At 39.8% G+C, this 18,305-nt stretch overlaps 2 protein-coding genes across 5 annotated transcripts; both read right to left on the bottom strand.

Moving 5' to 3' along the window:
- Positions 1-190: 190 nt before the first annotated feature.
- LOC117540758 (embryonic polyadenylate-binding protein-like) lies at positions 191-12,649 on the bottom strand. Of its 3 annotated transcripts, XM_034207573.1 has the most exons (17): positions 12,527-12,649; positions 11,471-11,675; positions 10,722-10,915; positions 10,242-10,357; positions 10,009-10,095; positions 9,508-9,647; positions 9,261-9,355; positions 8,648-8,785; positions 8,238-8,333; positions 6,636-6,896; positions 3,923-4,010; positions 3,705-3,833; positions 3,480-3,616; positions 1,536-1,647; positions 1,311-1,441; positions 621-697; positions 191-235 (listed from the first exon to the last, which is right to left on the bottom strand). In XM_034207573.1, exons 2-16 carry the CDS (start codon positions 11,661-11,663, stop codon positions 635-637), a joined length of 1,980 nt encoding a protein of 659 aa, XP_034063464.1. In that variant the 5' UTR covers positions 11,664-11,675; positions 12,527-12,649; the 3' UTR covers positions 191-235; positions 621-634. The 3 variants fall into 3 exon arrangements, with proteins under 3 accessions (XP_034063464.1, XP_034063465.1, XP_034063467.1); XM_034207574.1 differs by lacking the exon at positions 191-235 and having other exon boundaries at positions 3,714-3,833; XM_034207576.1 differs by lacking the exons at positions 191-235; positions 10,009-10,095.
- Positions 12,650-12,907: 258 nt separating this feature from the next.
- Positions 12,908-17,177, bottom strand: LOC117540757 (14-3-3 protein beta/alpha-1). Of its 2 annotated transcripts, none has more exons than XM_034207571.1 (6): positions 17,030-17,177; positions 15,620-15,921; positions 15,383-15,506; positions 15,023-15,186; positions 14,787-14,882; positions 12,908-14,693 (listed from the first exon to the last, which is right to left on the bottom strand). In XM_034207571.1, exons 2-6 carry the CDS (start codon positions 15,911-15,913, stop codon positions 14,637-14,639), a joined length of 735 nt encoding a protein of 244 aa, XP_034063462.1. In that variant the 5' UTR covers positions 15,914-15,921; positions 17,030-17,177; the 3' UTR covers positions 12,908-14,636. The 2 variants fall into 2 exon arrangements, with proteins under 2 accessions (XP_034063462.1, XP_034063463.1); XM_034207572.1 differs by having other exon boundaries at positions 17,024-17,132.
- Positions 17,178-18,305: the final 1,128 nt, after the last annotated feature.

Here is an 18,305-nt window from a genome sequence, read left to right as displayed (position 1 = left end):
GTTTGCAAATGTGCATCTGGTTAACTGCCCCGCCTTAGCACATAGCCTTTCCTGTGGATGAACCGCACATTTTGTGTTCAACAAATGACACAAGACAGGTTTAATGCATATACTTTGAACTTTATCTAACAAAAAGGTATTGCAACAACAAAATAGTTTTAATATTTTTTTAGTTTTTTCAAAGTTTTACTGTTTTTTAAAGTTTTTTTTTCCTCCTCCAGAAAGTCGTTGACATCTGGAAAAAATAAGATTATTAGTCTTTAGTGGCAAATCAGCAAACTGTTTATGAAACACGTGCAGCAATGTTTCTGGACCAGTGTAACGAAGGCCACTTTCAACAACAACCAAAAGTCCTAGCTCGCTGATGTGCTTTCGCCTGAAGGGTAAAACGCAGGTAACTGAATAAATTACTGTTGCAGATACTTGCAGTAGGATTTGGGCGTGAGGGCCTTGGCAATGTTTGTCCACGAAAAGATAATGATAAAACATGAACTGCAAACCTAAGAATGTATGAACTAAACCGTGAACACAGCAGCTTTTTGGTCCGGTGTGAACGCACCATAAGAATCCTCTCCTGTGGAAAATGTCTTCGAACTCAGGAAGAGGAAGATGTTGCTAACCTGAAAGGGCTTCTTCACTTGGTAGGAGAGCACTCCTTGGCCTGGTGAGCCTGCAGAACGGCAATCGCCTCATCCACCTGAGCAAAAGTGAGGAACAACTTAGCTCATTGTGTGCATATGACATTAAAGCCTTTGAATCTATGACCTTTTTTGAGGCTTCTCTGTTACATAATGTACTATGACTTTTTAATTACATAGTACTATAATAACATACTATATATGATTTATTTAAATATCTATAAATATTCCCTCCACAGACCACAGACGCCTTTAAGAAAGGCCTAAAAACCTTTCTTTTAAAAAAAGCCTTTGATTAAACTTGTGTTTTTCTTTCCATTACGCCTCTTGTAGCACTTTGGGATTGCTTTTAGCAATGAAAGGTGTTTTACAAATAACATGTATTATCATCTTCATGACATGCTTTTTAAAGAAATGCTATACTATGACCTTTTTATGTTTAAAATGTTTTCTTATGTAAACTATCCTATTACATTACTTTTTAAATAACACTTTGATTTGTATAGGCCGACCTGTCCTAACGAGCATAAGTTCTGATTGAGTGCCAACCTTTGTTCTAAAGAACTAAAGAGAAAATGACCAGATCATAACAACAATCATAAATCCTGTAATCTGCAGTAGTCCTTAATGCCAGCTGTGTAATAGCAAGACAACAAGTGGACGTAGTGATACCTTAGCATTCAGGGACTCGGGAGTATCGAGCATGTGCAGCAGCTCAGAGTTGTCGATCTCCAGCAGCATGCCTGTGATTTTTCCAGCCAAGTTTGGGTGCTGGGAGTGGATCACTGGATACAGTCGCTCTCCTGTGAATCACAGCAGCGAGAGAGATTAGCAACCCAACGCACTCACACAATCTACATCAAAGAAGAACAAAGGCAGAATGAAATCATGGCACACCGAGGAGCTGCTTCTGATCCATGGGTGGAGCTGAAGCCAGCATGGAGGCGGTGAGCGGCTCACGGCCTCCAAAGTGCACGGGCGGTGGCTCCATCATCGGGGCAGGAACAACCTGAAGACAGCGAGTTTAACACACAGCTGCAAACTGTCGTCTTTTGACAATCACTGTCAATCAGTGTCTGCATCTCAGGGGCAAATATCTTCCTCAACTACATATATTTAACAGCGTCAGATTACAAACAATTTGAATAATTAAATTAATTGTGATATTACATTAAGGATTTGAATGTAGCAAGATTCAAAATAATATATAAAGTATGGCTATATAAAATAAAAATAGCTTCACATTCACCCGCTTAATTTTCAGCAGGTAACACATGAAAGCAACAATAATTATAATCCTATAACGTACTGTATATAATTATGCAATAAACATTGCTTGGATAAAAATAGTTGTTTTTGTTAACATCACTTGAAACATAATTTCCCCCCAAAGAGAACTTTACAGGGTACTGGAGTGGAGTGCACCAGCTGGGCGTAAGACTGGTCGTAACTCTACGTCCGACGTAGAACCGAAGGTTAAGACCAAACTAAAGTTATGACTAGTGCATCACTTTGACTAGTTTCCACTGCAGCGGGTAGCCCCATTTAAGCGTCCTCAACCGGCCAGGCCGGTTTTTGGTGGCGTTTCCATATAGCCTAGTACCGGCCAGCGGGTACTTTTTCCCTCTTTTTCCGGCCTCATAAAATCGTGGTTCCCTCAGACCAGGGCCAGGGCTGAACTAGTGACGTCAACACTCTCGACTGCTGGTTGGTCAGAGAGAATCGTCACAAGATTGCGCGCGAGTTCATCCCTAGTGTCGCATATATATCTAGAAGCAAGCTTGCAGCATTTTTATAAACAGCATTTTGTAAACGGAGGAGCTACAAAAATGGCTACTTCTAAGAAAAGCACACCGTGGTCGACCGAGGAGGTGACGACGTTCCTTCATCTCATTGGGGATGATAAAATCCAGCGGGAGCTCGACGGAACAACGAGAAATGTAGATGACGCCACTGCAGTTTTATCTCAGCGTCGCTCCGCCCAAAAAGCCCGCCAAAAAGCTGATCGCCACGCCTACACTGCGTTGCTAGCCCAGGTCCTAAACTGTAATGGAAATGCGCCACGGCCTGGGCCGGCCAGCGAGGCAGCCCGAGGCCAGAGCGAGGACGCTTAGGGGCGCTTAAACGGGGCTACCCCGCTGCAGTGGAAACGCGCCATTAGACTTAAGCCTTGTATGCGTTGCGCCTGGGTGTAACTTTTACGTCTAGTATGGAGCAGGCGTAAATCGGACTAGTATCCATAGTAACGTAAAACAGGCAAGAAGAAAAATAACGATGGCAGTGCATCTTGTTTACATGTTTAACAACGAAAGGGCATTAAGAGAAGAAAGAGTCGTCCGTGATGGAACAAACCCACTGGACATCTATTCGGACAGTGAGCTGATAGAGGTTTCGTTTCGGCAAACAAGCGCTTTATGAATTAAACGAGGAGATCTCCCCGCACCTGCAGCACGGATCAGACCGAAATGCAGCGCTCTCCCCAACCTTGCAGGTGCTGATTGCGCTCAGATCTTACTCCAAGGGGGCCTATTTCCAGCTCGCTTTGAATGGAGAAGTTCGAGTGTTAAATTATGTAGACGTGTGTTGCTTGGCAACAATTACTGTTTTGCGTGTATTGATGTGGACGCGCATCTTAAGACTAGGCGCAGTTACGACCGTGACTAGTCAGGCTTGGTGCAGTCGGTGTAAATTCAAATCACTAAGTCGGACGTAGCTAAGACCTACTTTTTTACGCCCAGCTGGTGCACTCCACTCCAGGGCTCCAGAAACAGCTGGTAAACCCAAACAGTGATGTACTTCCTGGTCCTGATTGAGTATCAGGATTAGAGAACAGTGCAGTACCTGTATTCTTGCCATAGATTGCGGTATATTAACAACCTGCTGGACGTTTCTCACTGCAGTTGAATACTTGTACTGGCCTCCTCTGGTCATACCAGCCACATCAGTGCGCCCTCCCTGGGTCTGGGTGCCGATGTTATCTAAATACAGCAACAACAAAAAAGTGGTTTTACAATGCACGTGAATGGCACATTTTAAGACGGGTGTTCATCGTGCTGTAATACATACATAACTTACTGGTCTTATTTGAGCAGCTTATGATGCGTGGAGCCTGAGTGGAGGCCTGCCTGACCGTAGCGATGGGGGTCGGTCCACGCCGGGGAACAGAGGGTCCAACAAACTGGTTCGAGTAGGGGCCTAAAAACAAAGAATACAACATTTACACACATGCTACATGTATCCATATATGCATCCATGTCACCATAAATCAAATGCAACCCATTCACCCTGCAGTCTCTGTGGTTGTCCGGTCCAACGCGGCACTGGTCTCATGTTGCTGACAGCATTGGGGTTGTAGAAAGAGCGTGTGGGAGGCTGCTAGGGAAAAAATGTATGGAAACATGTTGCAGGTCAACCTCTGAATCACAATATATATATATATATATATATATATATATATATATATATATATATATATATATATATATATATATATATATATATATATATATATATATATATATATATATATCTAGGGGTGGGCGATATTGAAAAATATAATATCACGATATTTGTCAAGCGGTATCACGATAGACGATATTTATCACGATATTTTTTCATGTCGGTTATTATGGTTATTTTTCAAGTTACTTAACAGTACAATCACCTACAAGGTAACAAAAACTAAAATAAAAAGGAGTAAGAGACCAAAATACCATTTCAAGCTGGTTTTAATTATGCAATGAATCCCTGAATGAACAATTCAACAGGAATTTTGATATGGCTTCCTCAGTGTTCAAGTAGGTAGGCCTACACCCTACACAACAAACGTTAAAACTGGTTTATTCACCAAGTAAAGTGCACTCTCTTGCTAAATAAAATAAAATATTCAAGGCACAGTTTCTCAGTATAAAACTTCACTTTCTGTTTTAGGTAGCACTAGCAGTGATGTAACATCAATAAACATGAAAAGGAGAGTAAAACATAACTAAATAAAACTAGGGCTGTCAAACGATTACAATTTGTAATCAGATTAATCACAGCTTAAAAATTAATTAATCATGATTAATCACCATTCGAACTATGTCCAAAATATGTCATTTCTTTATGTATATTGTTGTGGGAATGGAAAGATAAATGAAAGAAGGCGGATATATACATTTAACATGTTTACTGTAAAAAATGTATGTGTGTCAAAATGAAAGAGCACCAATCAATCATCAAACCGTGGGGTCTTAATTCATTACGTGTTGATTTCTATCAACGGGGGAGTACTTCAGGAAAGTCGACAGAGGGGGGGGGGGGGGCGCTAGTGGAGTACTTCGTGACCACAGAGTGTTAACGCTGTTTTAGCGCAGTTCTCCAGTGAAGGGAGGGAGTCTCCCTCAGCAGCTGATTGGCGTAGTTTTGGCACAATTCCGTTGTACAGACCGACGTTAACAGCAGCCTGTCTGTGCACACGGAGACCGATTCTGTCGTCCGGTGATCGAACCGCCTTCTGGAAAAGCTTCACAAGTACGTCGGTACGCAAATGCGCTTTGAGACACAAGTGACGGTACGCATTTCAGATTACGCACATAACCTGCGTACCAGTTATGTGTTACCTGTACTACAGCAAAAGTATTCTCCGTCGGGACTTCCTGCAACAACACCACGCCGTTATCTTGATTCTGATTGGCCAGAAGACATTATCAAAGATGTTCTATTGAGAAGACGATCACTACGTGACAAAAGTTTTCAAAACCGTTTCTGGTCTTCGGTATTTCCAGACAAGTGGCTACTGAAATCAATCTTACTAACTGCTGTCTGTGCAATTCTCGGCGCGAGTTGGCGGACTTTATTTTGCTTACTTTAACATCATTTTGCATGGTGGGGCTAAGCCATTTCTTGGTATGGGTGTAGCCTACCCCAGCCATACCCTGGCGCTGCCACTGGTGGGATGTATGGGGCGGGCCATTCTGCACATGCCTTAAATGCGTTAAATATTTTAATGCAATTAACTTAAAAAATGAATTACCGCCGTTAACGCGATAATTTTGACAGCACTAAATAAAACATAAAACATCAATGAGGAAAAGTCAGTGCCAAACAATTAAAATGTAAACTTTAGACTTGAAGTGCAATTAAAGACTTTAGCATAACTGAAAATATGTTTCAAAAGTGAAAAACAATATAAATACCTTATTGATCAAATAAAATATAAGCCAACAGAATCAACCAAGACAATAAATGAAGTCTGTCTGTCTGAATCCTGACTAGACAGCTTGGTTTTTACTAACCGTTATCAGTATTTAGTTCGGCATCATTTTGAAACGTGTATTACAATTAAATCACGGTAAAATAGGTTAATTTTGTCGTAGTTGGTTTCCACCACAGTATTTACATGTATATACGCCACGCCCCCTCTCCAGAGTGTCCTGTTTGAATGACAGGAGTAAACACAGCTGACAGCCACGGTGAAACTCCAGCGGTTAGGGTGAGAATATTTGTATTGCGTCCGTTGTGAACGCAGCATAACGCAGTTCAGAAACCACTGCTCTGATGCTTTTAAAGCAACTTTGAGATTTTAACAGTATCAGGGGCACACAGGCCGTGGTGGCCGTAGGACGTACAATTATTTTCGGGGCTTCACGGCCAGACCGGCCATCATGGCCGCCGTGAAAATCCTACCCTGGTGCACTATCACGATAGATATATCTCTGAAAATGCATATCGCCCACCCCTAATACAATCTATCAAATAGATATCTTGGTTTTAGAGGTGAACATTTTGCTGCAATATTTTGGTTGGTTTGATTACATTTCCATCTTTTAAACTACTTGGCAAAATGAACAATTGGGACGGATTATTATTAAAAAATGATTGGCTGTATGTATGAAAAAGTTAAATAAATGTTGTGGCTTAATAGAGAAGGTATTGAAAATAATTCCAAAAGCTTTGGTGATGTTCCACATGATGAATATCAGTCGCTCTCTGTTCTCACTGTATAACGGTCCGTACCTGAGGCACAGTCATGTAGTATCCGGCCTGCTGAAAAGAGTCGATGATGGGACTCGGCATGGTCCTTATTGTGGAGATCCTCTGCATGTATTTATTGGTCAGGATCGCTTTACGCTCCTCCCTCCGCTGAGCCAGAGCCACATACAGTGGCTTGGTGGCAATAATCCTCCCGTTCATTTCAGTCACTGCTTTTGTTGCTTCCTCGGGTGAGGAGAAACAGACAAAGCCAAAGCCCTTGCTTTGGGAGCCATCGGTCATGACCTGCAGGGAAAAAAACAAATGTTTAAGACGCTTTACATCAGAGCTGTAGACTTGAGACAGGACACAGAAATCAGGACTTGTGACCCTGACGCCACTGCAGGAACTTCACCTACTTAAGACCTTGTGACTCATAAATATTGAAAAATGATTCACTGAATGTTGTTTTGCCTGTTAAAGCTCTGCCAAACTCTCCTACCCTTAGACATTTCCTGTTTCCATTTATTTGCTGGCTTAATGACTGAAAAGGAAATATTTTTGGGCTTGTCTCTTTGTAGGACACTGATTTATACTCCTTAAGCTTTTATATGACATTTTTCCATGGCATGTTTAATCCTTTATTCCAGACCTGAATTTAAGCAGTTGATTGATTGTTGTGAATAGAACCAGGATGGCCCAAATCCTCACAACCCACCCTGAAGCTCTTTTTCAGATCACTAACGAGCCTTTCATTATAAGAATAATAAGTTCATACAAAAGTACCTCAATAATTTGCCCTCCTCTTCATCAAGCCTCACTGCATATGTTCAACTTTTTCACAACGTTTGTGAAAAAGACAAATGAGAATAAATATTAGAAAATAAAAATGATTTATGCCTGGCCAGCCGCGCGTTTAAAATTAGTCATTATAAAGCGCATACAAATCTATGTACAAGTGGACTGTCTTGTGGAAATGCTTTAAGAAATTCAGAAGAGAATGCCATCCTCCACAGTGATGTTTGATGCTCCATCACATTGTAACTAGCAGTGGAAAAGGATAAGGTGATGTTCAGCTTTCTTCTGCAATGGGCAGTGAGTCCTTCATTCTGGGAGAATACAATTGATGGTGTATCTCCTTAAGGTTTAATGGTCGGGCTTTTACTGTCTAGTAGTATTAAGTTGTATTGTACGGTTCCAGGTACCTGCTGTGCGGACTGAGGCTGGAAAAAGGAGTCTTTTTTATTGTGGTCCTTGGTCTTGGAATGACCTTCAATCAAGCCTCAAACTGAGGGCACTTGTCTCAATAGCATGTTTTAAATTGAAGTTGTCTGAAGTCCTTACCACCAGCTGCTCTTGCAGTAATAAGTAGTGTACCTTTCTTACTGTCCTAATGTGCACAATGTAGTGACTGCTTTTCGTCTTTTGTTTTCTTAGTTATGTTCTCTGTATTTTATATGTTTGTGTTATGTGTAACGTTGCTGCCTTCTTGGCCAGGTTAGCATTGAAAATGAGATTTTATCTCAATGCTTTTATCTGGTTAAATAAAAGGTTAAATAAAAAATATAATATAAAAATATTCCTACCTCTGATAATTCAACAGTAAAATCACAATGATTGTTACGTGTGTGAATCTCATCTCATTACCTTGGCACTGGTGATGGTGCCGTAAGGGGCAAACTCTTTCCCGAGCCTCTCGTCATCTATGGTATCGTCCAAGTTCTTCACGTACAGATTCACCCCCTGGAATCAGAACGATTAAGCTTAACTACATTTTATGCTTCCCAACCATTTTGTCCATCTCTTTTCTGTTCTCTTTATATATTTTTTTACAAACATACACAGGAATATTTAAACTAGCATTTTGTCATCCATCTGCTTACATGTAAATTATGCATCAGTTAACGTCTGTACACAACAATTCGGGTAAGGCCTCCATTATGAAAACTACCTTTTTTACAAGTATTTAACCAATATTCTATAAAAAATATCCACTTGAGGTAAAACCATTAAAAGGCCTTCAAATGTCTGGGCCCAGATGCACCCTGCAGCAGCACCTGGTAGCGCTGGATGCGATCCTGTTTGATCTGGTCAAACTTGCGCTTGAGCTCTCCCTGGCGCTCCAGTCTCTTCTGAGCACGACCGACAAAGATGGTCTTCCCATTGATATCTTTTCCATTCATATCATCAACTGCCTGCAAACAAGAGGAGCATCAACATGTTTGAGATACTACGTGTCGTCTGTCTTGTAGAAATAGAGAGCAGACAGATGTTCCTATTCAGATCAACAGAGCAGGATGGTCAGAGCAGCGGCCATATTTATATGCATTGTTGCGATTGCAAAGAACTGTTATCGCTGTAGCAGCCTCACTTTTGTATACGTTGTGCAGAAGTGGAGTCAGACATGGACTTTGGCTTGGTAAGACACAAATGTTGATAATTATGAAGGGGATTACATGTGGGTGAGAGGAAAGAAGTAATAAGAAGCGATAGACAGAGTTCTTTAGCTTGTGGGTGTGACACACTTTGAAGCTCACTTTGAGCAGCACATCGATGCAGCCTGGTGTGTTTGTTACAAGTCAATGCTGCCTTGAAGTCAAAATAATGAGCAGCTAGTGTTGGCAGGCATCTATAGAACTAGATGGACAGTGAAAACGTGGCACATTTTACCTGCTGAGCATCCTCGTGGTTAGCGTAGTTCACAAAGCCAAAGCCTCGGGAACGGCCCCTGTCATCCCTCATCACCCGCACACTGAGAGTCCTGCCTGAGAGCACAGAACAGTCTGTGACGGTCTGATCGACTAAGTTACAGGAAAGCAAATCTAATACCAACTGTGGCAGTCAATACAAAACAGACAGGCCTCTAAGTGAGTGGGAGAGCAAAACAAAAATGATTTAAAAAAAATTACTTTCTTACCAAATGCCGAAAAGACTTCCTTGAGTTTCTCCTCCGTGTATTCTTCACCAAAGTTTTTGATGTAGACGTTGGTGAACTTCATCGCTTTGGTACCAAACTCCATCTCTCTCTCCTTGCGAGACTTAAAGTGGCCAACAAAACTACAAAGAAAATCCAACCCATCACCAAGGGGACAATAAAGAAGGACAACTTTCAAAAAAGGTGCATCTTTGGCTTAAGCACACAGCATCAAATAAGGACATAGCAGATAAGGACAAGCATCAGAAAATAGAACGATATATAGACTAAACTGTCACACACATTTTCTATTTGTTCTATCACAAGTGATTATTCCTGTAACTATTGTTCACAGATGAATGAACACTTCTCTTTCCATTATGAATGAAACGCCTACTCTGCATGGACACGAGAGCTTTCTGATGATCATGCTTTGCCTGTTTAATCCTCAAATCACAACACAGAGACAAAACACCTCGACACAGATCCTACCTATCAACTGACCTAAGGAGGGACAACTGACATGTTCGCCCCAGCAAATTGGCCATTGGGTTGACATTGCCAGATTCCAATTGTTTACCTGTCTTTTGACTGAGCAAAAAACAAAACACGTCATCCAGCATTCATTCACAGTTTATAAAGTTAAAAACACACATACATATTCTGCACTAGTCTTTGCCTGGATTTACTTTTTTAGGTCACATTTTCACCACCTTTTAGACTGGTAGTTTACTCACACTTTCCTATCATTCAGCAGCATCCCATTCATGGTGTCAATGGCCCGGTTTGCCGCTTCCTGAGTCTCAAAGTGAACAAATCCATAACCTTTGGACCCTTTCTCGTCACAAACAACCTACAAGAAAAAGGCTTTAAATCATGCATCAATTGCAGAACAAATAAGCACCTAGTGTAGTCTTGTACTGGGCCAGGTGATCGTTACAATTACAAACTGATTGAACAGATCTATTGTGTCAGAATATGATCATCATGTTATTGTTTTGGAAAATGTAGTCATCCAAAGACAATATTCTAAGCAAACTGTGATCAAATGTTGTCAATATTGTTTACTTTAATGGTTCTTTGCAGTGATCATCCGTTGTAATGCTGTGCCACTCATTTAAAGTGTACTGCACCACCTACTGTTGTATTCAAACGTATTTTTCCAATATTGCATAATGAAATGAATGAATACCAAGAAAATGACCCAGGCAACTCACCTTGCAGGACAAAATGTTGCCAAAGGCTGAGAAGGTATCGTACAGAGCCTTGTTGTCAATAGACTCGTCCATATTCTTGATGAAGATGTTTCCCACGCCAGACTTCCTGAGTCCCGGGTCACGCTGAGACCACATTATTCTGATAGGCCGACCCTTGATGACATCGTAGTTCATTGTATCCAGGGCGCACTCGGCTTTAAAATAAAAATACTGACATTAATAACCCTTTTTATATTTTATCAAATGTTTCATAAAGCACCACGGCTCCTCATGCAAATCTATATCACAGCTCTATTAAAGATTGAACTTCCTTTAATCAAATCGGTTATCAAATCACACAATAATTTATGTCTGTGATGTGGTTTTGTTTGATACTAAAGATGCTAATTACGCTTCACTCAAATGTTAAATCCAATAATTCTCCCATTTCTGTATTCGTGACATTAAAAGGTTCAGGACTTTTCACCATACTGCTTTCGAAATAAGCATAAACATCACAACAAAACATGGGGTGTTGTATTGGGCAACACTTATCCCTATTCCATTTACATTATTATTTGCACCCTTATCCCCAGAAAAATCATAATACCAACTACAAAATTCCCTTTCTTTGTTATACATTTTTAAGTTCATAAAGTTTCTTGTTTAATTTTAAACGTAAAAAATGCAGCTCATGTCTGTAATTAAAAATGGTGCTGCCCAGTATTAATTTTCCAGTAGTAAAAATAGAGTTTAAACTTGGTACTTACCATCAGCTGGTTGCTGGAAGTTTATGTATGCATATCCCAGAGACCTGCGGGTGATGATGTCACGGCACACGCGGATGGACATGATGGGTCCAGCAGGAGAGAACTTCTGGTAGAGCATTGCCTCCGTGACATCTGAATGCAGGTCGCCTACATACAGAGAGGCGAGAGGGTACGACTGTCCACCGCTGCTCATCTTGAGTCAGTGCTAGTTAAAGAAAGAAGAATGTTATGAGTATTGCATTGACGCGTATGCAGACTACATTCTCCCTGTTGCCCGTTTATTAAAACCAAGTTATATCCACTGCAAACCTAAATAAAACAGCTTTTGATCCATTTCTCACTTTAAGAAGGTTACCATATACCACTTGTTATGATTCAACTCTAAATTCTAAAGGCAACTTCTATATTAGAAACACATTATAATATGACAATTTTCTTATCTTAATCTGTGCAATTTTAGCAATATATGAACGCCTCCAACTCAAAAGGTGAGTACAACCTTAACAGGTCAGTTATACCCAAAGTTGTTCGGGAAGTTTTGTGGTTAATTTGACCATCTTATAACCAGGAAGTATAAAATGGTCTTCCTTTAATGACTCGTTGGCTATATTATACTACATTCGGCTATATTATACTACATTCTGAAAGTTAAAGCAATTAATGTTTTATTAAAATGATTTATTTCCCCATAATTATGACGCGAGAGGGCGTGGCCATATGCTTCTCAAAAGATGGCGAGAGCCCAAACGCCTCAGCCAAATTAGCATTTTCCAAAATTGTATCCAAAAATGTGTTTCAATATGGCAGGGCATTAATGAACAAATCTAGGACTATAAAAAAGGTCTATTCAGCAATGCATTAATTAAAAGTTCATAAAATATTGAATTAGTTACCAAAACACACTAAGTAACTAGAGCTAGCTAAAGTTAGCTACATTTGCACCAATTCTTAGAGCACCTTTAAAACCAATATTAGCTAATATTAAGTAGAGGTGAAGGCATAAAATCTCAATAAGACAATTGAATTAAAAAATGTTTAAAAGTTAACGTTACTTACAGCTTTTAAATAGCCAATCTTCGGAATACTGAAGTATGATTTTCAGAGTAGCAGGTTGCGAGCGCCGTTCAACACTTTCCACATGGGCGGTAGGTTGTTTTCGTTTAATTATGGACGTGGAACACCTGCAGTGCTGCTCCGCGTATCGTCGTTTCAATTAAGCTGTGTGAGGGGGCATATGTTAACAGGCGTGACACTCCGCGATGAAAACTAGTTCTTGTATATAAAAAGTATTAAAATCTCTTGTTTCGCCCCCTGTTGGATGTTTGCAAGGCCCAGACTGAAATCATACATTGTCACGAAAACTCAGTGAATTTAATGTATCTTTACTAAATCATATTAATATTTCCTGTGAACAAAAATGAAGACGTTATTTGCCTGTTATCTTAAACGAAACTTTATTTCACTGAATGTTCTTTGACACTTTTTCTATTTCTTACATGTATAGTGAAACTAGAATGGTTTTAAGATACATAAACACAAAGCTAGAATTACACCAACCATTGTTTATCTCCATTTCTTCCTTGCTTTTTAGAGCTATTCTAAATTTCACAACCACTTGTGTGTGTGCACTGGGTAATAGACTGTTACAGAAGCAAATGTTTAGCCATAAGACTTGTAAAAACAAAGCAAGTAAATACCTGATATACAGACAGGCTTCGTTCCACATTCACTAACTGCATTTTCATCAAGCATAATAAATTGACATGATTTTTTTTTTTTTTTCCTCCCGACAAGATTATTTCAATTCATTGGAGCATTGTCAGAGTAAACAGACGGTCAGCAATAATGTGGAATGGTGTCTTCAACTACAATATGTGGAATGTAGTGGTGATAAATGGTATTGTGACACTGAACTTTTTTTCCTTAAGTGAAGGACTTGACCTCTCCAAATTAGACCTGATTTTTGAGGCGATCATTAACACAAGCTATCTTTAACGGCAGAGAGATGCACCTGGGTAAAAAAATGTTGTCAAGATTTAGCAATTTAGGTTGTCTGGTCTTAACTAATTCCCTTTGATATTTCTAAAAAAACAAGCAGATGCAGCCACAGATACTGCAAGAGAAAGCCAGGCACAGATTTTTTTGTTGGAGAAAACAACCGCTTTAAGAGGAATATTTTTTGCAAGCAGGGTTGATACAGTGTGGTAAGACATTTTCAATTAACATCAATAAAAGGTTACTTTAGGTTTTACATACAGATGATAGTCAATCTTGCAAAATACATGGTACCACATTAACGCACATACAATTTTCATTGTACTGAGATCAAGCAGCACCTGAACAGTGAGTAAAACTACAATGACAATCCATACTTAGTTCCAAAAAAAAAAACAGGAGCACTGCCTTTCCAAAAGCCTAATTCATGTGGAATGTATGATGTCTGACAAATCTAACATGACAATTTAAGGGGTCCCTTGAAACTGTGAATTTGTGAACATGATCAAGGAGCCTTACACCAATATGTCAGTGTCACAATACAGCCTGCCTCCTTTCTGTATGAGCCCACAGCAGAATTGCAGTTAGTTGTTAATACAGGATTGTACGAGTGTCTGAAAATTCAAACACAAAAACTGTTTTGGGATTGTGAAGCAAATGGGACGCCTACCATCACAGTGATTGGTGGAAATCAACTGCCAGTTTAATTACCATACAATAAAACCTGTAAATATCATGAGGAATCACAAATAAGAAAATAACAAAAAAAAAAGGGATGAAAAATGCACAACAAACTAGCTGGGACAAAGGGATTTGGAAGGACGATTAGAATTCACAACACCCCCCTCCCCCCAGACCACCACACATACAATCTTTCACATCTTTTCATACATGCTCTCTCACTACATACAGACATACAAAAGCCGACAAAAAACAACAGCAACATGGACTCATTAATCAATACAACATGTTTCCACAAAGTGACTGAATCTGCTAACTGAAAAATTACCCTGTCACCTAACAGTGAACTGAGAGGGGTAAACTAGTTGGTCAGGAGCAATTCAGGCTGCTTGTCATACAGAAGTGGGAGGAGCTGATGGAGTGGAGGGGGATGTATATAAGCTGTCTGTGTTTAAGATAAGAGTGTAGGTGGATTAACAGTGCAATTCCATTAGTTTTCCCCATCTCCAGTCTCTCCCTCATCTGCTTGGTTTTCTGATGTCCACAGCTGGTAACAGAGAAAGAAAATAATGTTATAATTAGCTGTGAGTAATACAATAGGATCAATGAGAGACAAAACAGTATGGTGCTTCAAACTCACAGTCAGGTTATCCCTTAGTAGTTGCATGATCAGGGTGCTGTCTTTGTAAGAATCCTCATTCAAAGTGTCAAGTTCAGCAATGGCGTCATCAAATGCCTGAAAGACAAATATTACACTTGTTATTCAAATGTTACAAAAAAATCCAGCAACATTGTAATATAATATTGCCTTCTAATCTTATTCACAGTAAACCTGTAAAGGATTTAGAAATTATGACATTGGGCTTCAGTCCATACCGCCTTAGCCAGACTGCAAGCCTTGTCCGGGTTGTTGAGGATTTCATAGTAGAAGACCGAGAAGTTGAGGGCCAGGCCAAGCCGGATGGGGTGTGTTGGCTGCATCTCCTCCTTGCTGATGTCAAATGCTTGCTGGTACGCCTGCTGGGAATTCTCCACGGTATCTTTATAGTGAAAGAGAAGAACAAAAATATATAGTTGAAAAATGCTACATGTGGGGGAAAGAAACTGCAGACTTGGGGATAATTACCCCCACTGATCCCTTTCATATAAGGATTTGACCCCTTGTTATTAATTGTATTAATGCAGCTGTAGGCACATGGTCAGTGAACACATCTCTTATGCTAAGCATGTCCTTACCCTTCTTTTTATCTTCAGAAGCAACCTCAGACAGGTATCTATAATAGTCGCCTTTCATTTTCAGATAGAACACCTTGCTCTCGGCAGCACTTGCATTGGTAATGAGAAAGTTGTCCAGTAGCCCCTGAAAACAAAAGTTTAAATAGTTTAGTTATGTGATATTCAGAATCAAAGCGCCATTTTCACATGTGAATGATTAAGTATTGAATTACAAAACAAAAAATACAAAATCCTTACAAGCACATCACGGCAGATATCCTGCAGCTCGACTTCAATCTTCTCCCGGTATTCGCGCGCCATCTGCATCTTTTTTTCATTGCCCTCCGTCTTCTGCTCAATGCTGGAGATGACACGCCAGGATGAGCGGCGTGCTCCTACCACATTCTTGTAGGCAACAGAGAGAAGGTTGCGCTCCTCATTTGACAGCTCCGTATTTTGCTCTGTCACCGCCTTCATGGATGCAGCCATGTCATCATAGCGCTCAGCCTGCTCGGCAAGCTTGGCCTTCTGTACCAGGTCGTTCTTATCCATTTTCTAGACTGGTGGAGAAGAAAAACAGTATTAGGATGTGTTGTGTATAGTTAATCAAAAAACAGGGGGAAATGTTAACAACAGACCTCACATTGACATTTATTTGTTCTTTTAACTTGTATTATTAAGTTATTTTGCTTTGGCTTCTAAGAGAGGTTACCATTGGATTCAAAGGAAAGTGAGGATAAGCATTGCAAACTGGGCCCCATGGCAAGTGGGTCAACCATACACATCACTGGCTAAGGCTAGCTGCTAGCTAGCGTTTGTCAATCCTTCCTAGTCCTTAACCCCAATTAGATTTAATGTGACTAAATCAAATCCACTCACAGTATCAACAACTGCCATATTGTAAAATATAAATAACAAAACTGTTTTAGTGGCTCTTAATGTCGTTTAAATCGACAATTAGTACACCAAGCGAAGCATTCACGGGTCAGGTTTTAATGCCCTCCCTTTATGTTGCTAGCAACGCTAGCGGAGCGGTACATTGTGCTAACCGATATCAAATATAGCTTGCAATGTGAGACCGATCAGAATAATAATTAGTTTTGTACAATATAAATATGACACCTAACATAATTAGATACCGTTATTATTACTCATCCGTCGTAATAATGAATACGCACAGCTAGTGGAGGAGTGGCTAACCATTTGCTAGCTAGCGTCGTCTTAAAATGTAGCGTTAGTGTGTGACGGTAACGTCCGTTCGCTAGGCCAACAAAAGCAACGACTGACTTTCGGTTAAAAAACACGGTTAGGGTGTTGGCAATCGGCATTTGACATTTTTTTATTATACACAGAAAACACAATTGTGTACTCTAACGCGTTACTTTCACGTTTAATTCATTTTTAGCAGCTGTATCACGGCCCGCCTAGGCTGACGAGCCTGTCAGAACAAAGTGTCACGGAATCCGACCGTCCGTTAGCTTGCTGGTTAGCATGAGCTGCTAGCCAGCGCGCTAAACCGTTAGCCTTTCACAAACCCAGCTCGCTATCATAATGGCTTCTCAGCAGGATTCAACCAGACACGATGAAAACGCCATTCTAACATTAAGCTACGAATGAAAATATGCTCTTATATTGCGCCTTACATAAGTGCGATGTTCTTACACTTACAATATTGGTGACTTTTAGTCCTGCTTTTTTTTTCTCTCTCTGGACGATTTAGCCTCCGTCCTCCGTCTCGCTCAGCGTATCGTTCAGGGCAGTACCACTTCCGCTACACTGCCCGTTCTGTTTCCTCTTTTCTCACCGCACATCTGCCTTACGTAATGCTACCCCTACTCATAAGCTAAATAAGATAATTAATATAGTACTGTAAAATATAATAAAAAACACAAGTTATATGTGCGCTTAAGCCATATTTGTTTTATCTGGTGGGCTTTGACATAACTATTTTCATTATAGATTCATTCAAACAACAAGGTTACATGACGATTTTTATTCCACACTTCATTACAGCAAAACAACGCATATTATCGTTAATGCGGATCTTTATCTGGCAACGGCTCCCTGGTTTGGTTAAACTCTAGACAACATTACTATAAGTATTTTCAAAGATATCAGATTTATTTATGTTGTGTGTTTGAACATGAGAGCTGTCTGCCGCATTTATACACCTTACATAACTATACAGAATGCTGTGCAGGAAATTGGTAAACGTATTGGTTATAATTGTACGGTTACATTTTATTAGTTAACATGGCTCTTTGTACATGTAAGACAGTTATGTTTGCTTTCATCCTGCACAGCAAGGTCAAACGTTAAGGTCAACCACAATTGTAACCTCTGTTTTGCACAAACACTAGCCCAGTGAGCCTACATTCAGACTCTTTAACATGATTGATCTGTCTGAAGCACAAGCCATAGAAAAAACATCTCTAAACCTGAATATGACTTTCTGTTCTTTACCTGAGTGACATCAGGGATCTAAGTTATGATAATTTTCATTACTGTTTATGTTTCAGTTTTTTTAAATTATAGTTTAAAAAAGGTCATAATAGTGAAACATTCCCAGAGCCAACAGAGAACGAACAACAGTCTAAATACTTACAGATATTTAAATAATCATTTAATAAAACTGAAACAAAACAATCCTCTAATGTTAAAGGCTGTAAACAGTGATGTGGAGTGGTTTTGCACAATAAAGAATCTAAAAGATTGTACTGTTGATCAAACTTGTTGATTTATTTTCTGTCTATCAATTAATTGATTGTTTCAGGACAATACAGAAATGTTGATCATACATTGTACATGTCCCTTATAATAGAGAAACAGCCCTCTGCTAGAGTGCATTATCTGTTTTTTTGTTGGTGTTTGAACTGAGTCATACCTTTAAATAGTTTTCTCTTTCCAGTAAGTTGCTTGCTTTGCAAAATAATTTCATAAATCA

Source organism: Gymnodraco acuticeps, unplaced genomic scaffold (genome assembly GCF_902827175.1).
Source record: "Gymnodraco acuticeps unplaced genomic scaffold, fGymAcu1.1, whole genome shotgun sequence".
NCBI lineage: Eukaryota > Metazoa > Chordata > Actinopteri > Perciformes > Bathydraconidae > Gymnodraco > Gymnodraco acuticeps.
The sequence above is the reverse complement of the archived record's forward strand: the minus strand, read 5'-3'. Positions and strand labels throughout refer to the sequence as shown.

Excerpts from the sequence above, each read along its gene's own strand:
- LOC117540758 (XM_034207573.1), bottom strand. The coding sequence starts at position 11,663 with ATGAGCAGCGGTGGACAGTCGTACCCTCTCGCCTCTCTGTATGTAGGC. Across the intron at positions 9,648-10,008 it reads TGTCAGTTGTCCCTCCTTAG|TTTTGTTGGCCACTTTAAGT; the intron begins GTCAGTTGATAG and ends TTTTCTTTGTAG. Across the intron at positions 8,786-9,260 it reads ACCACGAGGATGCTCAGCAG|GCAGTTGATGATATGAATGG; the intron begins GTAAAATGTGCC and ends TCTTGTTTGCAG.
- LOC117540757 (XM_034207571.1), bottom strand. The coding sequence starts at position 15,913 with ATGGATAAGAACGACCTGGTACAGAAGGCCAAGCTTGCCGAGCAGGCT. Across the intron at positions 15,187-15,382 it reads TTCTGAAGATAAAAAGAAGG|ATACCGTGGAGAATTCCCAG; the intron begins GTAAGGACATGC and ends TTCACTATAAAG. Across the intron at positions 14,694-14,786 it reads TACTAAGGGATAACCTGACT|CTGTGGACATCAGAAAACCA; the intron begins GTGAGTTTGAAG and ends CTCTGTTACCAG.